The 24291-nt window shown below is 48.7% G+C and overlaps 1 protein-coding gene across 1 annotated transcript in view; it reads right to left on the bottom strand.

Moving 5' to 3' along the window:
* Positions 1–5100: 5100 nt before the first annotated feature.
* The window catches only part of HUNK (hormonally up-regulated Neu-associated kinase), a 131970-nt gene continuing 112779 nt past the window's right edge, over positions 5101–24291 (bottom strand). Inside the window, exons 9-11 of the mRNA XM_002761364.6 lie at positions 17809–17856; positions 11438–11618; positions 5101–8570 (exon numbers count right to left, since the gene is read on the bottom strand). Coding sequence (XP_002761410.4) covers positions 7912–8570; positions 11438–11618; positions 17809–17856 — 888 coding nt within the window. The 3' untranslated portion in view covers positions 5101–7911. The remainder of the gene's footprint in view (positions 8571–11437; positions 11619–17808; positions 17857–24291) is intronic.

Here is a 24291-nt window from a genome sequence, read left to right as displayed (position 1 = left end):
ACTACTTGGGAGGCTGAGGGGAGAGGATCACTTGAGCCCAGGAGGTCGAGGCTGCGGTGAGCCATGATTGTACCACTGTACTTCACCATAGTGACAGAGTGAGACTCTGTCTCAAAAAGCAAAAAAATATTAAAAACAAAAATCCCCACAAAACTAATCTATTGAATAGAGAAAATATGAGACTTCAGGGAGTTTTTGTGAAGATTAAATCAGGGGTTAGCAAAATAACTACCTGAGGACCAAAATCTGATATGACCTGTTTTTGTAGGTCCAGCAGATAAGAATGGTTTCCGTATTTTTACAGGGTTGTAACAAAAACGAAAACTATACTTACAAACAATGCGAAGAGTCAAATGCAACAGACTGATGTATAACAGGCATCTGCTAAGCCTAAAATTTATTATCTGGTTCTTAACAGAGGGAGTTTGCAGACCTCTGGATTAAAGGAAGAAAGAAACTTGAAAATAACGGGCACACTGAGCTTAACACATAGGAAACACTTAGAAAAGGTGGAATTTCAGGCTGGGCATGGTGGCTCACGCTTGTAATCCTAACACTTTGGGAGGCCGAGGCAGATGGACTGCCTGAGCTCAGGAGTTCGAGACCAGCCTGGGCAACAGGATGAAACCCAGTCTCTACTAAAATACAAAAAATTAGACGGGCATGGCGGCATGTGTCTGTAATCCCAGCTACTTGGGAGGCTGAGGCAGGAGAATCACTTGAACCCAGGAGGCGGAGGTTGCAGTGAGCTGAGATCACACCACTGCACTCCAGCCTGGGTGACAGAGTGAAACTCTGTCTCTAAAAAAATAAAAATTAAAAAAAAGGAAAAAGAAAAGGTGGAATTTCACTCCAAAAAAGAGAAATTTTCTGGGGATGATTTAGTCAGAAAACAATAAATGGAAATTTGGCACATGGGTAAAACATGTGAGATTCCTAGAAGATGTAAATATTACTTTCTGACCTTTTCCCCATGTTAGTTGGCTTGGGCAACTGGGGACTAAGCAACAGGCATTTATCTCCTCCCAGTTCTGGAGGATGGAAGTCTGAGATCGAGGCGTTGGTAGGGTTGGCTCATCTTGAGGTTTCACTCCCGAGGCTGCCTTCTCCCTGTGTCCTCACCTGGTCTTTCCTCCATCTGATGTCCCATTATGTGTCTAGATCTCACATTTTTATAAGGGTACTTGTCAGATTGGATTAGGTTCCTCCCTGATGGCCTCATTTTAACTTACCTCTTTAAACGCCCTATCTCCAAGTAGTCACATTCTGAGGCACTGGGGCTGAGGGTTTCAACATATTAATTTGTGGGGGAAAGAATTCAGCCCAAAACACTCTCCTTAAATATTAACATTTACCAATGCTAATTCTTTTATTTTTTTAAAAAAGTAACTCTTAGTAAGAGGTGCTATAATTGTGTAAAATTGGAAAAGGCTAGTCAGGTTCTAGAGTACTTTTAAATAGCAGGCATCTTGGCCGGGCATGGTAGTTCATGCCTGTAATTCTGGCACTTTGGGAGGCTGAGGCAGGTGGATCACTTGAGGTCAGGAGTTTGAGACCAGCCTGGCCAACATGGTGAAACCCCTACCTCTACGAAAAATGCAAATATTAGTTGGGCATGGTGACATATGCCTGTAGTCCCAGGTACTCAGGAGGCTGAGGCATAAGAATCGCTTTAACCCAGGAGGTGGAGGTTGCAGTGAGCCAAGATTGCACCACTGTATTCTAGCCTGGGTGACAGAGGGAGACTTTTAGTCTCAAAACAAAAGCAAAAACAAAAACAAAGAACAAATAAATGGCAGGCAGCCTTACCTTCCCTGAGGTGGGAGAAATATTAACAGCAACCCAAGTAGCCCTGTTCTCCCACATTTCCCAGCCTCTTGCTTGTAGGCAAGGCAGTATGACCAGTTCCAGCCAATGGGTTATGGGAGAAGTGATGAGCCCCCTTAAAGAGCACTTAAGGGCTGAGTGTGGTGGCTCACGCCTGTAATCCCAATACTTTGGGAGGTCGAGGCGGGTGGATCACGAGGTCAAGAGATCAAGAGCATCCTGGTCAACATGGTGAAACCCCATCTCTATTAAAAATACAAAAAATTAGCTGGGCATGGTGGCGCATGCCTGTAATCCCAGCTACTCAGGAGGCTAAGGCAGGAGAATTGCCTGAACCCAGGAGGCGGAGGTTGCAGTGAGCCGAGATTGCACCATTGCACTCCAGTCTGGGTAACAAGAGCGAAACTCCATCTCAAAAAACAAAACAAAAAAAAGTAGCACTTAAGGGCTGGTGAAAAACTCTGTAGCTATGCCCCCCTGTGCTGGAGCAGCCAAAGACATTCCATTTCGAGTGGACAGAGCCACAAACTGGATGTAGCCTGGATCCCTGAGTCACCACATGGAACACAGCCATTTTGAAGTCAGCCCAGCCTCATAAAAATATTGTAAGAAATAAGCCTGTATTGGGTAAGTCACAGAGATTTGGAGTTTAATTTGTGATCACAGCAAAGCCAAATCGGTCTAGCTCACTGGTTGCCAGAGGAGGTGAGCACTGAACACTGATGAAGAAGTCATGCAAGGCATTCTTGCTCAGACCTGCCAAGAATGTCACTGCCCTACTTTCGGCACGAAGCCTTGTTCCCAGTATAGGCTTGCAATGTGCCCTTTCCAGCTGGCTATGGTAACAGGACTAGAAAGAACACATTTGAAAAAAATTATAAAGTTTAAATGTAAACCAAAGCCTTTGCTTTCAGAATAGCCAATGGCCCATCTTCCAAGTAGGAGATACAAATAGCTTGGTCCCTGTAGTCAGATCCATTAATTTCTTTCACCTGTAAATGATACAGCTTAACTCCAATTGATCCTTGAGTTTGCTCCACATAAAGCTATTCTATGCTTACAGAATTGGTTGCCCCCAAATGCTTCATTATCGGAACACCACCAGCTCAGATGTGGATACCTGTGGAGGGGGACTGCAAAGCCTGAAATGTCCCTCACCTTCTCTTCCAAAGCCTCCTCAGCACTCTCCCCCCATTCTCAGTCCCTTAGTGCCCACAGACATCAACTCCTAGAGATAACTGTGTGTCACAAACACATGTCCACAGAGAAGAAGTACAAATATATACCCCATTTGTCTTTGGAACCAGATGTCTGGAAAGCTCCCTTGACACAAATAATATATTCATTTACTACTCAGGAAATACACTCCCTTCATTGAGAAGTGATGACATGAAATGGAACCAACTCCCAGTACTGCTCTGAATTATTCCTACTGTGCCTATAGCACACAGAAGACCCTACAAAGAAAACAAATCCCATAACCAACAGCCTTCCAGACTCCCCCTAAAAGATAGCAGTTTGGCATTCTTTCTGAATTTACTTCAATTTATGATATGGCTCTATAGGAAATGTTTTATTGATTTAATCTAGTAAAACCCAACAGCCTAATAGCTGAAGTAGATAACAAGGCTATCGAGGGGTTTGCTGCTTACTTGGGAAGTCGACTGAGAAAGACCAAGTTCCCAAAGAAAGCTGTCTTTCTCCAGCTTCAAGAGTGGGTGGGACAAAGAGCATAAGGCTCAGGAAGCTGCACAGTTTTGAAAAAGACTTAAAAATATGCCAGACACAGTGGCTCACACCTGTAATCCCAGCACTTTGGGAGGCTGAGGTGGGTGGATCACCTGAGATCAGGAGTTTGAGACCAGGCTGACCAACATGAAGAAACTCCATCTCTACTAAAAATACAGAAATTAGCCAGGTGTGGTGGCAGGCGCCTGTAATCCCAGCTACTCCGGAGGCTGAGGCAGGAGAATTGCTTGAACCCAGGAGGCAGAGGTTGCAGTGAACCAAGATCTCGCCACTGCACCTCAGCCTGGGCAAGAGAGTGAGACTAAGTCTAAAAAAACAAATGCAAGACCTGGTCCTTGCGGGAACTTCAAAAACACCTGTTGCAGTGGCAACTCAATCTGCTGCTGACGTCCCCCTCTGACCATGGCAGCCACTCTCTGCTTTCTCTGTGTTCTTTGAGGAAGAAACTCTGCTCCAGATCAGCTCTAATGCCAGCTCATTTGGAGACTCTGGGGTGTCCTTAAGCCACCTGGGGCCCCAGTTTTCCCTTCTTCAAAAAGGCTGGGGCTGAGCCAGAGAATCTCAGGTCCCTTTCTATTCTAAAATGTGATTCTTAAAAGAAAACACTGTCATCAAAACTAGATACTTGTTCTTTTCCCCTGGAATCCAACTACTGAGAACACCGTGCAGTGAACAGTGAGCCTCTCCACTTTCTAGCTATGGGACCCACTAAGGCTTTGTCCCCTCACTGTCCAGGAGGAAACAAGGGTTAAAGCCAGGTGTATATATGAAAAATGTTTTGTGAATCCTTATGAATGAAGCAGTAACTGGGACAATCTCAAGAGATCATCCAGACCCCAGCCTCCCATTCCATCTCGTCATCCCTCTTCCCCTATCCATGACCGAGGCCTACTACAAGGACAAAATCTAGAAGTGAAGTTCATAACTGTCATCCTCTGTGTGCCGTTTTCAGAGTCTCCACGGAAGATCTTAATCCGCCCAAATGAAAAAGGCTGATTCATCTTAATTGCCACCTGTAGTATGTATGTCAGATAGAATTTCGTAGGCACACCTGTTGCAGGTAAAATAAGGAAGGGATACTGGCCCAGAAAATGCCCCCAAATGCCCCATAATGCCATTCCTGCTTGTTTCCAGTCAGATGCTAGGTCAAGAGCTTTACATAAGGTCAGGTGCAGTGGCTCATGCCTATAATCTCAGCACTTTGGGAGGCCAAGGCAGGCAGATCGCTTGAGCCCAGGAGTTTGAGACCAGCCTGAGCAACATGGCGAAACCCTGTTTCCACAAACTACAAAGAAAATTAGCTAGGCATTGTGGTGTGCAACTGTAGTCCCAACTACTTGGGAGGCTGAGATCAAGGATCACTTGAATCTGGAGAGGCTGAGGCTGCAGTGAACAGGGATCGGTCATTGCACTCCAGCCTGGGTGACAGAGCAAAAAGAACTCCACATAAAAGATGGTACCTGTACTATTATTCACAATGTACTTAGATGTTTTAAGATTTATCAGGAAATAAAGCAACAGTCATAGTGAGGGAAAAGTGTATTTCACAGTCATTACAAAAGTACATATATCTACTAATGGTGACATAAATATAGTCCTTACTTATGACCAAATCATACAATTAAAATGGACTTTTCCTCCTGGACATCACATGACGACAGTCCCGTCAATTTCCATCAGTAACTACAAGGTGACCGGAATCACAGGCACAGACTGAGGAAGGCAGTCACGGTCGGACAGACAACACGCTTCGGACTTACCAAAAACGGAGTCAGATTTTCCATATAAATATAATAAAATCATAAAGAATCTAGCATTTCTCCTTTCACTCAGTTTCATAGATTTGTCAGGTGCTCACACACACACAAAATACAGTGGATCCCTTTCCTCACTCCCCCTCACCTCTCACTGGGTTTAGAATAAACCTGAGTTCAGAGTCCAGGTGACCAATGGCAATGCGGTCATTAGCGGAACAACTGCAGCTGTTCTTGAAGCATGCCGGGAATGAGAAGCACGTTTTCCACCAGCTAATGGCAAGGCGGAAGCACTCCTGTTTCTTGAGGAAAGTATAATGTGAGGAAAAGGCATCAGGGGCTCCAGAAAGTTCCCAATGCACCAGTGCATGCCCTGCGAACTTGCAGAGTAGAGTGGCTGGAAACCGTCATTAGAAAAGGTACACTTCATGTCAAATGGAGAGACGGTCTTATATTATTCTTTTCTTCTCCCTGCTTAAAAAGCTCTATTTTCTTTTTCTGGAGACAGGGTCTCACTTTGCCACGCAGGCTGGAGTGCAGTAGCATGATCTTGGCTCACTGCGGCCTCGACCTCCTGGGTTCAAGGGATCATCCCACTTCAGCGCCCTCAAGTAGCTGGAACTACAGGCATGTGCCACCACACCAGCTAATTTATTTATTTTATTTTTTGTAGAGACAGGCCTTTGCCATGTTGCCCAGGCTGGTCTCGAACTCCTGAGCTTTGGGATCCCAAAGTGCTAGGATTACAGGTGTGAGCCAGCACGCCTGGCCTAAAAGCTCTATTTTCAATGGTAAGTTCTGGAACCCAGTCTGAAGCTACACAAAAAACACCACCAATAGCTAAGGGGTCTGACCTCATCCTAGAATGCCCTAACACTAGGGTGATCCCTTAGGGAGGAAAGAGGCAGCTCCAGGTCTTGCCAAGGTTGGCCAAATATCCATTCTCTCCTGCTCCATCAGAGATGGGGGGACTAAGGGACGTCCCCACTGGTGAATGAGAGAATGTTTCTGAACTACCTCTCTACCCTCTGGCAAGGCTGCCTGCCAGGGACACAAAGACTGGCTTTGCAATTCTAGATTTGTTTTGGGATCCATGGACTGAGATGACCACCTAAGGTGGCCACAGAGGTGGTCTCTGATCACACCTGCACAGGTCAAAAGTTGAAGACTCCAGGCCTTTCTGTAACCAGTCTCCTACATTAACCCCTATCCAACCTGTGCTGATTCTTCTTTTCTGATTCTGCTCACAACCGAGCGCACCCTGCCAAGTGCCAGCTGGACACAGTCAGACAGCACGGGGCCCCACAAAACGCACACATGGGGGGCACAGACACAACACTGGAGACGCATCTTTGGTTCGATCCTTGGAGAAAGGTGTGAACACACAACGTGGATTGAGCCCTGTTTGAGGAGCTCAGCTTTCCCCGAAGAAGAAACTGTCCTGTATCTGAACAGGTTCTTTGCCAGGCAAGCCGGCTCCCTGCTTCCAGCAAACTCGCTGAGTTCTGAGCCACACTTGTTCTCTGGGCAGCTTGAAATCCACACCGCACAGAGGTCATGCTGCCTTCTTGCCATCCGAATTATGCTCTGAATTATCACAATTATCTTTTCTCTCTTTCGACAGAACCAGCCATAACCGTGTTCTATGCCTTCCAGAAGGATCAGGGCTATGCCTTAACAACAGGATGAATGCAGGACCACGGAGATGGTGCCCTGCCCATGGGCCATGCCACTAAGCACATCACGACAGACAGCTCTTTTGCCCTCCACACTGAACCTTCTAGTGAAAACATGAGTTTGGTGGAATTGCTTCTCATCTCTCCATCCAAGTTTTTATGTTATTTCAATTTACCAACATCATATTAAAAAAAAAATCTCTTTGGAAAAGGTAATTCAATCATTAACATGTTTCAACCAAAAAAAAAGAATCTATCAAAATCTTGCTTGGGAAATGAGTGTCTCCTTCAGTCTTTCTCTTCTGTCGAGGTCCCCAATGTTTGATCTTTGTCCGAAGCTCCTCCCCATCTTCCTCTGAGTATCCTGGGCCTGCCCCCAGCTCCTGCTGGCCTTCAGGGAATCCCTGCTATGAAAGGCAGGGCTGCTGTACTCCGCAGAGGAAACTCGGCCTGGATGAATGACTGTGATGTTGTTCTCTCCCTGTGACTGTGGCCGACTGCTGTGAGAGGCACACAGGTAGCACAGTGTGAAGAAAGATCTGGTAACAGTCCATTATCTGAGTGCCCCAGAAGGCTGATGCCCCATTTTTCCCCCAAGCCCAGAAGTGGGAACTAGAAGGGGTTGGTGAGTGGTTGGGAGGAAGGAAGATCTGAAGGACTGGAATTGGCTGCCCCTGGAGCCAACCCTCCTGGTGATTCCAGCATCTCTGGGGGTCCCTAAGCAAGGTTGGGTGGTGCAGGCCTTGGGTCTGTGGATTCAGCTACAGGTGGGATGCTGTGTGGCAGGAACCAACGGGTCACTAAGGATGCTCCATGCGAAGACTTGGAATGTCACACCCTGACAGATGTGTGGAGCTCTGTTCCGTTGCTGTTTTCTACAATACCCCAAATCCCGCTGGCCCAAGTTAGCACTGGGTCTTGACCCCATCGGCCATGTCGAAGGCAAGGTTCACGGAGGCTAGGGGCTGCAGCGGGGGCAGGCTGGCCTCCAGGGGCCTATCCATGGATGGCTGCAGGCTCTGATGTCGCTTCCTCAGCATCTGTCCGATGCCCATCATGGGGAACCGGCCTCGGCTTTTCACACAATTCGGGCTCCCCAGAGGCTGCACGGGGCCACTGCTGGGAACCGGAGGTGGGGAACACAGGCCCTCCTCTTTAGGGGGGCTGTTCTTATCTTCATGAGCAAAAGAGACCACAGTGGGATGCAAAGGAGTGTGGAGAGGTGACATGCCTCCAGACGGCAGACCCGGGGACAGTGTCCTCTCGCTGGAATTCCTGCGAGCCAGGCTCACCGGGGAGCTCAGAATCCTGTAGTGATGAGAGGGAGACAGCATTTCTATGTGGTCGTCGCGATCGACAGACTCGAAGGAGCGCACCATCTCCAGCATCAGGGGTTCTTCCTTGTGGGAGATGCCGGTGCTTCCAGGCCCTGGCTGATGGGGCTCTGGTTTCTTCACAATCCTCGGGGTCCTGGGCGGCGGGACGGGGATGAACTCCATGGAAGAAGAAGCCACACAGTTGGAATCAGAGGCTTTGCGGAAAATATTGCGGCAGCCGAAGGAATCTGCACACCAAGAAAGTGCAAAAAAATCATCAGGACGCCTGGACAGTGCTCACAGCCCTTCTCCCGCCTGCTCTGACATCCAGCTTGACAGAGACAGTTCCCTGCCAAGGTCAGAAGAAAGCAACCAACAAACGGCCTTGGCAACTTTGCAAGATGTCACCAGCAGTGTGTCACTTCCCCCACAGAGGCTGGGCAGTCTTTCTAGGATGGAGGGACAGGGGTCTGGTGACAGGAGGATTCCAGTTTGCCTCGTGGCTCTCGCCCAACATCCTCCCTGCTTTGGGTTGCTTAAAATTCTGGACTCTAGGCAGCGGTGGCTCACGCCCGTAATTCCAGCACTTTGGGAGGTCAAGGTGGGAGGACTGCTTGAGCCCAGTAGTTCAAGACCAGCCTGGACAATATGGCAAGACCCAGTCTCTAAAAAATTTTTAAAACATTAGGGCTTGTGCAGTGGCTCACGCCTGTAATCCCAGCACTTTGGGAGGACGAGACTGGAGGATCACAAGGTCAAGAGATTGAGACCAGCCTGGCCAACACAGTGAAACGCTGTATCTACTAAAAATATGAATATTAGCTGGGTGTAGTGGCGCCCACCTGTAGTCCCAGCTACTTGGGAGGATGAGGCAAGAGAATCGCTTGAATGTGGGAGGCGGAGGTTACAGTGAGCCAAGATTGTCCCACTGCACTCCAGTCTGGGCCACAGAGCAAGACTCCATCTCAAAAAAAATATTATCCACTTGAGCCTGGGAAGTGGAGGTTGCAGTGAGCTGCGATGGCTCTGCTGCACTCCAGACTGAGTGACAGAGTGAGACTCTGTCTCAAAAAAAAAAGAAAAAAAAATCTGGACCTTGCCAAAGGATCTTGGAATAAAAAAGGTACATGTACTCAACGGCACATCCATAAAACTCCCAGAAGCACATCAAGCTCCCCTGACTGAACTCCTGCCAATCTGGTCCTCGGACAGCCCACACTGGAACGAGTGCTTCCCTCGTGACTTTTAAATTTTTATTTATTGTGGTAAAAAACACGTAACAGAAATGTTATCGTCTTAACCATTTTCAAGCGTGCAGCTCGGCAGTGATAAGTATATTCATACTGTTGTGGAGTCAGTCTCCAGAACTGTCTTCCTGTTGCAAATCTAACACCCTATATATAGCCCCACTCTCTGAAACCCCCGGCAACCACCATTTTACTGCCTGCCTCTATGAATCCAACCACTCTAGGGACCTCATACAAGTAGAATCACACAGTATCTGCTTTTTGTGACTGGCGTAATTCACTTAGCATAATGTCCTCCAGGTTCATCTGTGTTGAAGCATATGTCAGGATTTCCTTCCCTTTTAAGGCTCTCTCATCACTTTTAATCTGGGTGGAGCCTCACCCAATTCTGAACGGGGGTAGAACAGCATCCTCCATATAGTTAAGGCAACCTGCCAGATCCCCGCAGTTTCTGTCTCCGGTTGGCATAGACTAGAATCCAGGTTTGCAAACTGGGCCAGAAAAGAAAGGGGAAACCCCCTACGGATTTAGAGATGAGGGCAATAAAGCCAAGTTCATGCGGAATGAGCTCTGGCTTAGCTTCTTTCTTCTCCCATAACGTTTTATAGGCTCTGTGGCAGCCCAGCTGCAGAAGCAAGCTGCTGCCCGCTGGGATCGATTTTGGGAGCAGTTGAGGGCACTGGGAAGCCTCCCTGCCTTGCGTCAATAAACACGTAGGCGCCAAAATGAAATAGGCGCCAGAGATGCATCAGTGGAAAAGAGTACAACTTCATTAATGGCCAAGGTCTCCAATGCTCCAGCTGCCACGTGGACACTGCTGCCCCCGCCCTGATCCGCTGTGCTCTGCTCCAAGGAAAGCAGGTTGCTTTGGGCCATGTGGGGACAGTGGCCTCTCTCTGGGAGCAGCACGGGAGGTAGGAGGACAGGAGCCGGGTTCAAGTCCCATGCAGGGACTAACTGCCCACTACGCCTGAGTGTATCTCAGACAGCCACAGCCCTCTCTGAACCTACTTCTTCATGTTTAAGGAGACTGAACTCTAGGATGTGTCTCATCCCCCCTCAGTAATAAGAACCTCTCCTCTACCTCATGGCTCGGCTTCAGGATGCTCCCAGCTCCTGTGTGCCCTCTCGGCATTTCTACCATGTTAAGCCTGTGTCCAGTAAGGTCTCCTTTTTGCGTCTTTCAGCTCTCGTGGGAGAGAAACTCATTTGTCAGTTCTCTGTGATGAGCTGCGTCTGACTCAGGTGGGGAAGCTTATATATGCATCAATCTCATCCACAGCTCTGACAGGTAGGAGCCCTTACAAGTAACTAAGAGAGCCAGCAAAGATCCTCAGCAGTGAAGGATCTTGGACTTCTGCAGGCTGTAGAGCTGGGATTTGAACTCAGGTCTGAGCATGCTACTTCCACCCCAGATTCAATCACATTGCAGTGCTTCACAGGGTCCTCTTTTCTAGGGAAGACGCCAAATACTATCAGGGAGATACCCGGTCTCTGCTCCTGCACCTCATCTCTACTCCCACCATTCTTCGTCTCTGCCCCTATAGTAACACATACCCTGATCTCTGTTCCTGCGATCCTGTGCCTCCCAACCTCTGTTCTGACGATATTATCCACCCCGATTTCTGTCTCCATAATACCACGTACCCCGTCTCTGTTTTCTCAAATCCTTCCTGCACAGGTGGCTAATGCCACACAGCTGGGTCCCAGACTGTGCTCAGGCAACCTCAGGTCCATGAATCCTGCTTTTCTGGGGCCACGGGAATCGTCTGTGCTCTAGGGCTCATACTGCCCTCCCCTGTGAAGGGTACACAGCAGACACACAGCCCAACAGGAGTGGCCTGAGAGAGTCCCCAGAGCTGACCCACCTTTGTCAGGGAAGCTGGCCTTGGAGGCCTTCCGGTCCTTCAGCAGGGCTTTGGTGTTGTGAAGCTGTGTCATGAGCGAGGCTGAGGGCTGCTTGTGTGAGGGCAGGTTCTTGTCCAGCTTCTTGGAGAATGGTCGATGAAGAAAATCCCCTCTTTTTTCTTGCTCTTTGGGCTTCTTATCCTGCAAATTGGAAGCAAACATATGCATTTAGACATGCACTGGAAGATACAATGAGATTCTCTTTGAAAAGTCATCCAAACTGATTAGAGAAACTCCAGCTTTTCAATCCTCTATGCTGTCAACTGTGCGTTGAATGAGGGAGGAGCTGTGGCCCAGCCGATGCTCCAGGAAATCCATCTCCCTCTACCTGGGTAGCGAGTGGCCTTCAATTGACCCTAGCTCCCTTGTACTGTCCTCTTTCAAGGCTTTCCAGCAAGGGCAAGGCATTCCTAGGAGGTCAATTATTCTGGAACAAGCCCAATGAACGAAGGTGAAGCAGAGCAGGACTTCTGGGAACCTACTGTGTGCATTCAAAGTGGAGCCCAAAGATCGTGCCTCCAGTAATGGTTTTGCAAAGATGACTGGAAACATAGCTACTTCCACCTTCATGTCAGGTTCTATTTGGGGCATTCAAGCCAAGGAGGTGCCAACACAACACGGACAACAAATCCAGAGAGCCCCAAGTGGTCCAGATGGGCTTCTGGCCCTTTGTCCCCTAATCACGTGAGCACTCACTTGGGTACTTAGGACCCATGTGTAAGCAGCCTTCTTTGTGTGTGTGAGACAGAGTCTTGTGCTGTCACCCAGAATGGGATGCAGTGGTGTCATCATATCTCACTGCAACCTCGAGTTCCTGGGCTCGGGTGATCCTCCCACCTCAGCCTCCTGAGTAACTGGGACCACAGGTGTGCACCACCATGCCCAACTATTTTTTTAAAAAGATTTCTTGCCGAGTGCAGTGGCTCATACCTGTAATCCCAGCACTTTGGGAGGCTGAGGCGGATGGATCACCTGAGGTTGGGAATTCAAGACCAGCCTGACCAACATGGAGAAACTCTGTCTCTACTAAAAATACAAAATTAGCCAGGCATGGTGGCACATGCCTGTAATCCCAGCTACTTGGGAAGCTGAGGCAGGGGAATCACTTGAACCCAGGAGGCAGACGTTGCAGTGAACCAAGATCATGCCATTGTACTCCAGCCTGGGCAACAAGAACGAAACTCTGTCTCAAAAAGAAAAAAAAAAAAAAAAAAAGATTTCTTGTAGAGAAATCATGCCTCTGGTTCGAACTCATGCCTCATGAGTTCTGGTTTCGAACTCATGTCTCAAGCAACCCTCCTGTCTCAGCTTCCCAAAGTACTGGGATTACAGATGTGAGCCAAAACGTTTGGCAGTGGCCATTGTTTCGGCATAAATCTTGCCTTTTGTTGTACTAGATTATAATCCAGCTGATGAGAATGAATTTGACTGTTTTATATATCTTCAAGCCCACAGCCTATGGCATAAAGCTAGATGCTTAGAGAAAGCTTAATAAATAGTTATTGAAGTGCTTTTTAAAAGGGCTGGTAGAAAATGAACTGAATTAAAATTAATTCAGTTCAAGCTTCTGGGAAGGGTGATGTCACTAAGAAATTCTTTTCCAGCCCGAAAGCCTGTGTTTGGTGTTTACTGTTAAAGCAACTGCACCTCTGACCTCGCTGTGGGTGAGGAGGAAAAAAAGACTTTTCTTTTTCACATTTCTGCCCTCAACTTTAAGAGCATTTGCAAACCAAGAGAGCTCATCTATTTTTCATTCATGTTGAGAAGCTTCTCAAGGAAACATCTCTTTGCAGTTTTAGAGCCCTTTCTAATATGGCTGTTCAAAGTCTTTGCAGGTTAAAGTTCATGATGTCCAGTGTTTGCGTGGGAAAGAAGACAGCTGTGAGAAGTGGGGACGCTGAGCCGTTTCACAAGTGTCCGTGGGAGGGGCTACAGCTCCCTGGGGGTCTGGCCTGTAGCCGATGTGGCTCCTCCCCAACAAAGGAGAGGCGAAGCTTCCTCAGACTCCCTGCTCAGCATCTTCACAGCTGCCACCAGCTTTTTTTGAAAACACACAGGGTGCTAGATGATGCCCTGAGGGCATGACCCCCCACAAGGCAAATTCCGCTACCTCCTTTCCACGGGAAGAAACAGCCTGCAGTGCTTACGTAATCCACCTATGAGCCTGTGGAAACTTGGATTTTCATGGCCCTGAAGTCAATGTTGTCAATCCTTGACTGGACACCACACTCTCAGAGCCTGGGGCAGGGTCAGGCAATTCCAGGGGTAAAAAGGCCCAGAGGCAGGACCGTGCCACTGTCCTAAGCTCCCCCAGTGGGATCCAAATGTTCCAGAGAAAGGCACGTGCTCCAGGGTGTGATCTGGAATGCCATGAAGGGGACCGTGTGCTCCAGGTCACCTCGGTTGAAGCCAGCAAAGGACAATCATCATTTTCCACAGCTTCCCTCTCCCTTTGTGTCCATGACACACCAACAGGCCACCTTCTCTAAGGCAAAGGAGAACAAGCTTTCACACACACGCTCCCACACCCAGAGACACACACCCATCCAGCATCAAAGGCAACATTACCGGCTTTCCTGAAAAATCTGGCAGAATCTCCTTTTGCTTGGTTCCCTCTTTCTCTATTTTTATGCAAAAGTCACCAGCTCTACCTGCTGACACTTTCTACAGGAAAAAGTAGTCAAATGCACCTTTGTCATACATTTCCAAATGGTATCTGGTAGAAAGGACAACACTGCCGTCTTCCGTGTGAAGATTGCTTTTTAAATCGATCAGCAAATGCTTTTTCAGGCTGCTCTGTGGTCCCCAAGTCTTGAGAGCTGCTGGTGGCTGCCTAGGTTTGCTTTCATTCCTTTTGCGCGCGTGCGCGCGCGCGTGTGTGTGTGTGTGTGTGTGTGTGTGTGTGTGTATGTCTGTGTGTCTGTGTGTTTTGAGATGGAGTCTTGCTTTGTCGCCCAGGCTGGAGTGCAGTGGCGTGATCTCAGCTCACTGCAACCTCTGCCTCTGGGTTCAAGCGAGTCTCCTGCCTCAGCTTCCTGAGTAGCTGGGATTACAGACATGCCCCACTATGCCCAGCTAATTTTTGTATTTTTAGTAGAGACAGGGTTTCACCATGTTTGTCAGGCTGGTCTTGAACTCCTGACTTCGCGATCTGCCTGCCTCGGCCTCCCAGAGTGCTGGGATTCCAGGCATGAGCCACTGCTCCCGGTCCGTTTTCATTCCTTTCTAACCCTCCTTGGGTTCTCAAAAGCTTAACGATCAGGATGAAAACTTCTTGGGACTAGTATCACTACCCAGATAGAGTCCATGGACACCCAGTGGTGTCCATGCGTGGGAGTTTGGTGTGGAAAGAGAACAAGGTTGGCCTGAAAGACCAAATTTCCCGTCGCTGACAAGGCGGGTATTTGGCAATGAGCAGAGAGCTGCAATGGAGGCTGAAAAGAGGGAAAATGCACCCCCAGACAGAAAGTTCCAGGAAACCCTGCTAAGGCCACCCTTGTTAAACTTTATCCCAAGATCTATACCCTGGTATGTCCCCAAGAACCCTCAGAACATCCTTCTTCGGCAGAAAGTCAGGGACTTCATAGTAACCAGTTTCTAAGGGGAAATCAAGAATTTACCCTTAGCTGCTGCCTACTGGGGAGAACCTCAGAGTCACTCCAAGCAGAAGGGTCAACAGCCCAGAGAAAGCAAGCTTATTTACAACCAGCCAATCTCCCTGCCCTCCAAGCACATGTCACCAAACGCAACCTATCACCCAAATTAGACTTTTTCATTTGCATGGCCTATTTCTCCAAAAGAAATTTCCTAGGGAGCAGGATGCTAAATTGCCTTACATAACGGAAACGGTTCTTCAGCGGGACTAATCACATCCCCCTTCCACAAGCAAGCTCTGCACACAGCAAGGCTGCCGCCTGCAGAGATGCCTGGCTTCCCTCTGATGCTCCAGCACCCACGTGGACTTGAGGGTGGGCAATGGGATTCAAGCTCTCCGTTCGAAGTCCATCCTCTTGCACCTTCATGGCACAGTTCCAAATCCCCAGAGGCAGATCAGAGAAAAGGCCACATGAGGCCCCAGAGGCAAGCTGTACACTAAACAGCTTCTTGTTCTCTATCAACTGTTTCCACCGACTGCAGATGTGCATGGATATTTACAAAGTGAGACATTTTGAAAACACGGCCCCATGAACAATTGTTTACCCAAGACCCTTAATAGTGTGTATTGTCCTGTGGAAGAGATGGAGATGCCACAGGAGGGGGAAACCCATCCTCAGCCTCTGAGGGCTGAGCTCCAGAGAGCTGGTCCTCTTCGGAGTCTTCCCTGTTGGCTGTGCAAGTGGGGTGTAATGGCCACTGAAGAATGACCACAGGCTTCTGTGTTCCAAAGACCCACAGGGCCCCCTTCTTTCCCAGCTTGGCTGCCATAGGTGCTGCACCTGAGAATCCCAGCCGTGGTCATAGCTTGGCAGTCCGGAAGCCTGTAATCCGTTCCTTGCTCTCTCCGTAACGTGGGAGAGCATGTTGCAGTTGGGTGACCTTGGACAATTCACTTCTCCTCGAGGGAGGTGTTTCCCCATATATAACCAAAAGTGTGGATCCTTCCCAGCTCTGGGAGGATAATAATGACCGCAGATCACACCTGTTTCATTGCCTGAACAGCAAATGCAAGCATTTAACAGGGACCAACTCTTGCTTCGAATCCTCATCACCCCAGGCCAGAGGATGGATGGCTGCCTGAGAAATCTGCCTCTTCCCGCACGTGGCAGAGGAACCCTGGGAGCTGAAGCAAGATTTCTTTGAGTAACTCTATCAAGTCCAGCTGCACATGGGCTTTCCTTCCCTCTGATGATTAGTAAGCCTCTCTGAGCTGTTTGGTATGTCAGAACCAAGTGCTAACTGCTACCACCTGGGATGGCCCAGGGCCCAGATGTCATGGCTAGTTGGCTTTAGTTCCTTGTTGCCCATCACATAAGGGGAAAACTGATTTTGCTGCAGAAGAACCTACAACTGAATTGATAATAACAAGACTTTGGGCCAGGCACAGTGGCTCCCCCCTGGAATCCCAGCACTTTAGGAGGCCAAGGCAGGCAGATCACTTGAGGTCAAGAGTTTGAGACCAGCCTGGCCAATATGGCGAAACCCCGTCTCTACTAAAAATACAACAATTAGCTGGGGCATAGTGGCATGTGCCTGTGGTCCCAGCTACTCAGGAGATTGAGACAGGAGAATCGCTCGAACTCGAAAAGCTGTGGTTACAGTGAGCCAAGATCACACCACTGCACTCCAGCCTGGACGATAGAGTGAGACTCCATCTCAAAAAAAAAAAAAAAAGAGGGCTTCATTCATAAATTAGGCCATCGAGCCAGGAAGCTCTAGATAGTTGCAAACCCCATTTCTCACACTGGTGGAAACAGAAATGCATAGCAGAGTGTATAGTTGTAGCAACACAATAAAGACAATAAAAAACAGTCACCTCCACATAGCGAGAACCAATGTGCTCTGAAGGGATTCTGATAAACCCACTCACAACAGGATTCTTCAGGTTTTAATTCTGGATAAGGATAGGGCTGGCAGAGCCTGCTGCCCTGGGCAGAGACTGACCAACCCTTAGAATCATATATGATGGGTAATTTCATACACCAACTTGGCTAGGCAAGTTGCCTGGTCAAACACCAATCTAGATGATTCTGTGAATGTGTTTTTAAAGATGTGATTAACAGACCAGGATCAGTGGCTCACGCCTGTAATCCCAGCACTTTGGGACACCGAGGTGGGTGGATGGCCTGTGGTCAGGAGTTCAAGACCAGCTTGGCCAACATGGTGAAACCCTGTCTCTACTAAAAATACAAAAGCTAGCCAGGCATGGTGGTGGGCACCTGTAATCCCAGCTATTTGGGAGGCTGAGGTAGGAGAATCGCTTTAACCTGGGAGGTAGAGGTTGCAGTGAGCCGAGATCACGCCATTGCACTCCAGCCTGAGCGACAAGAGCGAAACTCCATCTCAATAAATAAACAAAGATGTCATTAACATTTAAATCAGTAGACTTTAAGTAGATTATCCTCCATAATGTGGGTGGGTTTCATCCGATCAGTCAAAGGCCTTAAGAAAAAAAGAATGAGGTCTTCTGGCAAAAGAAACTCTGCCTCTAGATGGCCTTCAAACATGAAGCTGCAACATCAACTCATCCAGCCTGCTGGTCTGCCCTGCAGATTTCAGACTTGCCAACCCCCACAATTAAGTCTCAGTCCCGGTCTCTCTCTCTCTGCGTATTCTATTGGTTCTTTTCTCTGGAGAACCCTGACGAATACATAATAATTCTCCTAGTTCTTACCTGCACAGCATGGAATTCAACGTCTCTTGTCCAGGTGTCCAGAGAGGCCTGTGAAAAGGAACATCCTTCAACAATGCAAGAATCTGCACCTGTTATTTATTCCCTAAACTCTTCCCCCTCACCTCTGCAGCTCTGGTTGGGAATTATTCCTTTCAGTTTTTGTAGACAGAAAGCAAATCCTGAAATTGCCGCGAAAGTAGGCAGCAGATGTCCTAACTCGTGTGCTGAATAGATTTTCTAGGTAAACATTTTATTAAAATCGAAGGCGCCATAGGGAGGAGTGCTCTAATGAGAAGTCAGCAGCTCAGTGTTTTCTCAAACAGCAAAGACACCCACAGAGATGGCACTCAGATCAAAAAACAGAACACAGCCAGCATCAGGAGGGTCCTCCTTGCCACCCATGTCCTCTCCCAGGCACTCTGTCCCCAAAAGTAATGAGGCTTCACCTCTTTTTTTTTTTTTTTTTTTTGAGATGGAGTCTTACTCTGTCACCAAGGCTGAAGTGCAATAGCACAACCTCGGCTCACTGCAATCTCCACCTCCTGGGTTCAAGCAATTCTCCTGCCTCAGCCTCCCGAGTAGCTGGGATTACAGGTGCATTCCACCAATCCAGGCTAATTTTTGTATTTTTAGTAGAGACGGGGTTTTGCCATGTTGGTCAGGCTGGTCTTGAACTCCTGACCTCAAGTGATCCACCCATCTTGGCCTCACAAAGTGCTGGGATTACAGGCATGAGCTGCACTTCTGATGCCTAACAGCACAGACTGCTGGATCTGATTCTGAACCATATTTTTTAAAGTTGCATAGATTTTGAAATAACACACAAAGTGCACATTTTAATATTTGTCTTTAAATGTTTCATCCCTGTTGTGGGTTGAATTGTACTCTCCCAAAATTCATAGGTTACAGTCTAACTCTAGGACCTCAGAATTTGTCCTTATTTGGAGAGAGTCTTTACAGAGGTAATCAAGTTAAAATGAGGTTATTAGGGTGAGCCCTAATGCAGTATGACTGGTGTCCTTTAAAAATGTGGAAATTTGGGCCAGGCGGGGTGACTCACATCTGTAATCCCAGCACCTTGGGAGTCGGAAGCAAGCAGATGGCTTGAGCCCAGGAGTTCGAGACCAGCCTGAACAACATGGTGAAACCTCCTCTCTACGTAAAATTAGCTGGGTGTAATGGTGCACGCCTGTAGTTCCAGCTACTAGGGAGGCTGAGGTGGGAGGATCATCCGAGGTGGGGAGGTCAAGGCTGAAATGAAATGTGATTGTGCCACTGCACTCCAGCTTGGGCTGGAAACGAAGAAAGAAAAAGGAAGGAAAAAGGGGAGGGGAGGGGAGAATAAGAGAAAGAAATGAGGGAGGAAGGGAGGGAAGGAAGGAAAAAAGGAAGAAAGAAAAGGAAGGAAGGGAGGAAAGGGAGGGAAGGAAGGAAGGAAAAGCCAAAAGAAACAAAGAAAGGAAAGAGAGGGAAGGAAGGAAAGGAAGGAGGGAAGGAAAGAAAGAGAGGGAGGAAGGGGAAAGAAAAGAGAAAAAGGAGGGAGTGAGTAAAGGAAGGAAGGAAGGAAGGAATCTGTCGGGCACACACGATGGGTGTTCTCAGATGAGAAATGTACCCCACTTTTATAGTCTCTGCCTTTGACAGGAAAAAGAGAGAAAATGGTCAAGTTGTATAATCACTGCTTGGTAACCCCAATAGGGAAGTTTTTGCAACTGAATTCAGCTCCTTTGTCTCCTAGGAGAAAAGGAGCTGGAATCAGAAGGAACAAAGAGGCCACTGCGTGCACTCAGTGCCCAGACACGGCTTGATGACATCCCTGGGGGATACGAGCCCTGGGCCATACCCTGGTTTAACTCTCCACTATTCCCTGTGCCCATTCAGCTCCACCCCTGCCCTGGGGTGGCTTCTCCCAGGCCCACCGAGGACGGAAAGCACCTCCACCACCCCTGGCTCCGAGAGGACTTTTCTGAGAAGCCTGGGCCATTTCTTAGTCCTTCCCCAAACTAGCCCCACTCCACTTTCTAGGTCCCTCCAGAGACAAGCTGATAGCTGTCATTTAATTAGGGAAGTGTCACTGCAGTTTAGAGGAAACAAATGGATCACAGAAAAAGGAAATGCTGTTTGCCCATCGGTGTTGCTATTTAAATCCTAACTGCTAAATATTTCAACAAATGTTTAAAACGCTCACCATGTGCCTTCAGGCCAGAGGAAACAGAAAAGGAATGGAATGAAAGAAGGACCCCTTTCCCCCTGGAGATCTGGCCCCTTCCGACACACAGTCGCAGTGGGGAGGGTGTGAGGTCAGCGTGGACCAGGGCATTGGCAAGGTGGCTTAGGGGCCACCTAGGGCACACACATTGGGCCCTCCAGACACCTAAGTTTGCGTTGTTATTGGATGAGACCCGCGTGAGTGACATGCAAAGCACGAGGCAGGAATTCTAACAGTGAATTCTGCACCCCTTGGACTCTGGGTCGGGTGACCAGCCTCAGCACAGGTGACCGTAAGAGGCTCCTCCCTGCCATAAGGCATGGCCATGTGGTGGTGATAACATGTGTGTGCTACACTGCAGGAATCCCCCTGCCTTTAAAACAGCCAGGTGTCCCACCTGGAATGTTCTACCTGCTCCGTTGCTTGTCCCAGTCCTATCCATTTTCTGAGACTCTGGTCAGGGCCCATTTGATCTTTCCATTTGTTTATTGAGCAAATATTTATTGAGCCTACTACATGCCAGGCATCGTGTGGCCTCTGGGAATATTGTGAGGAGCATAAGGGACTCAGACTCTATTCACAGCCCAGAGGGAGAGATGTTAATCAAATAGCAAGTGGGGCTGGCCCCAGGGTGTGGAATGTGGCAGGCAGATGGGATAAGTGATGGGACAGACAGCAGGAGACTAAATGGCAGAGATTAGGGAACAGCAGGGACCCGTGGGGAGGTGCCCTTGCTCTGGGATCTGAAGACACTTAGGTTTAGCAAAGAGGGGCAGGGAGAACATTCTGGAAAAGGGAGCGGCCTGTACACAGCCCCCACAGGCAGAGAGAGCGCAGCAAGCCCAAAGGCTATGGACTGAGCACAGGGCAGATGCAGCACTGTGTGTGTGGGGGCTGTGGGACTGGGGGACAAGGCCGGCAAAGCCAGCTAGGGCTGAACCACCCAGGGCAACTGTGCAGAGTCTGCCCAGCAGGTGAAGGAAGCCTCCGAAGGTTTCAAGCAGGAAAGTGACGTGATGCGGTGTGAGGCTGAAAAGCTCTCTCTGGAGGCCAGGCAGGAGGGAGTGGTGGGCCACCATCCCAGAAGCAAGAGGATCAGTTAGGAGGGCATAGCCGAGGTCCAGGAGAGAGTGATGAGGCTGGGACCAGGTGTGGGGATGGAGGCGGAGAGAGGGCAGGGGTTGGAGGGTTTCGCAGTCAGACTGGTAGAACTTGGTGATGGGTTGGCTCTGGGAGTCACGGGGAGTCAAAGACAAGGACTTGTCTTTCTTCCCTGCACTGCGGGGAGGATGGGGCTGCTATGCATAGAGAGGGGAGGTAGGGGGAGGGCTGGGGAGAGTCTTGTTCAGAGCGTGCTAGATTCGAGACCCCTTCATTCATGTAAAAAGGGGTTAACATTTAGTAAGCAACTGGCCAGAGGGTTCTGGAGTTCAGGGGACACCTGGCTCTCCGCACACCTGGGCTCCTGCCATCAAGACCCACCTTCCAAAGGGCTTATCTCCATCCTCGTCTTCCCCGGGTCCCACAGCGTGTCTTGAGGAAGAGGGCATGCAGCCTGGGGTCCAGGCTAAGCCCCACCATTCCTCCCCAGCCCCGAGCATCCTTCTGTCAAGCTCACGTTCTCTCCCTTCACTGCAGCGTCACTTATGGAGAGGTGGATGCTGACTTCACTTGCCCTCTCCCCACCCCCCAAAACCATGCCACCTCTCTTCTGCTTTTGGCGCTTCATGAAGCTGTTCTGTCTAACATCCTCAGGCCAACTAGCGGCTCAGTTGACACGGCTGACCATTTCACGGGTGACCTTTCCTCTGTTCCTGAAGTCCCCCTGGCATCACTGACTCCTGGCTGCTCGCCTCCTGCCCAGCCACCCCCAGCCCTTGTCTTTGCCAGTTTCTCCTCTCCCTCTGCCCTAGGGTCTGTCTGACATGGAGACCCATGCCACTGCCCACCTCGATGCTGGGGGCGGGTCCCTCTCTTGGCCCTGCAGGGGGCCCTCCCTGTCATAGTGTCATGACAGCTGGGCTCTCCCTGGACACCTGCTTAGCTGGCTGCCTGGGAGCCCAGTGTGGGCCTCGGTAACCACCATGCCTCACTGCAGCTCTGCGTGCAAGACAAGCCCAGGGAAGATCCTTCCAGAGTGATGTGAGCCACTCATGGGATCAGGATGAAAACTTTATGTCGGAAAAGGAAAGAGGAGAGAGGCCAGGCCCAGTGACCTTATGGGGGCATAAACAAAGGGTCCTTTTTTGATCCCTTCTCAAATGAAAAAACTTCTGGGTGATATGGTTTGGCTGTGTCCCCACCCACATCTCACCTTGAATAGTAATAATACCCATGTGTTAAGGGCGGGGCCCGTTGGAGATAACTGAATCATGGGGCCAGTTTCCCCATACTGTTCTCATTGGAGTGAGTAAGTCTCACAAGATCTAATGGTTTATAAAGGGAGTTCCCCCATACACGCTCTCTCTAGCCTGCTGCCGCATAAGATGTAACTGTGCTCCTCATTCACCTTCTGCCATGATTTTGAGGCCTCCCCAGCCATGTGGAACTGTGAGTCTATTAAACCTCTTTCCTTTATAAATAACCCAGTCTCAGGTATGTCTTTATTAGCAGCATGAGAACAGACTAATAGACCTGGGTGTCCCAGGAGAGAGGTTCCTGTGGCAAGGACACTCAGGGGACATGGAAGGGGCTCCAGAAGGGAAAGGGAAGGAGGTTCCCAGGAAAATCACTGAGAAAGAAGAACTCACTTGGCAAAAGGTAAATGAGGGGCCCTGAGCTGGGACCCCACCGCTGACCCTCTCCCTGGATCTGGCATTCACAGGCACAGTCTCCTAACAAACATGGGTGTGGGATCCAAATTTGAGACAATTTGGCACAGGAGCCTAGTTTTTATTCTGAAATCAAAGGGCCGTGGTCTTTTTCTCTCAGGTATATCCCAGGTCACATCAGGTCACCAGGGACAGCTGGCCGGGAAAGCCTGCTTCATCCCAAACTTTCCTGTTCCTCAGCTCACTTTCTTCTGATGCCACGTGTTACACTCGGCTCTATTTTTAAGCATCTCATTCTTTTCTGGCATTTGCATTTTTCCCTTTTATTTTTAGTTGATACATAATAATTATACATCTATTTTATGGGACAGAGTGATATTTCCATCCATGTATTCAATATGTAATGATCGGATCAGGGCAATCGGCATATCTATTACCTCAAATATTTATCATTTCTTTGTGTTACAAATGTTCAAAATCCTCTTTTAGCTTTCTGAATATATACAGTAAGTACGTTACTCTATACTCCTGTGACTGGTTAATAGGGTGACAGTCACTGATCCATCTAGCTGTCTTATTTAAGGGGAACCTGTGGGCGATCTTTGTGTTATGGCTGTGAGGTAAGAACCAGATGCCAGGTATAGTTTCACCCCCAAGTGTTATGGGCCCGGAGAAAGAAGGGTAACACGCCCAAGTGGGATGATGATTTCTCGGAGGTTGGTAGGGGATATCCATGTTGGTGAGAAATTTCTTGACTTGGATGTGCTATGTCCGGTGAATGACTATAAGTGCTATGTAATGTTAAGAAGGCCTAAGGCCGGGCACGGTGGCTCACGCCTGTAATCCCAGCACTCTGGGAGTCCGAGGCGGGTGGATCACGAGGTCAACAGATCGAGACCATCCTGGTCAACATGGTGAAACCCCGTCTCTACTAAAAATACAAAAAATTAGCCGGGCACGGTGGTGCGTGCCTGTAATCCCAGCTACTCAGGAGGCTGAGGCAGGAGAATTGCCTGAACCCAGGAGGCGGAGGTTGCAGTGAGCCGAGATCACACCATTGCACTCCAGCCTGGGTAACAAGAGCGAAACTCTGTCTCAAAAAAAAAAAAAAAGAAGGCCTAATATGGGCCAATACCCACGTGGAAAAGGCCTAGATAGTGTGTTTGGGACCAATATATGTGTTAGAGTTGATGAATATGACAATAGTTATTGCTCACTATAGTCACCCTACAGTGCCACCGAACACGAGAACTTACTCCTTCCGTCGAGCTGTAATTTCGTGTCCGTTACGCAACCCCTCTCCACCCTCCCTTCTCCCTGCCATTCCAAGCCTCTAATGACCAGTTTTACTCTGACTTTCTACGAGATCCATTTTTGCTAGTTTCACTCATAGATGAGTGAAACACTGAACATCTCATTTTCGTTTTGGGAGATCCTGAAAGTAGTTTTCAACTTTGGCTGTTCATTGGAACATCCAGGGAGCTTTAAAAACTACTAATATCT

This window comes from Callithrix jacchus, chromosome 21 (genome assembly GCF_049354715.1).
Source record: "Callithrix jacchus isolate 240 chromosome 21, calJac240_pri, whole genome shotgun sequence".
NCBI lineage: Eukaryota > Metazoa > Chordata > Mammalia > Primates > Cebidae > Callithrix > Callithrix jacchus.
The sequence above is the reverse complement of the archived record's forward strand: the minus strand, read 5'-3'. Positions and strand labels throughout refer to the sequence as shown.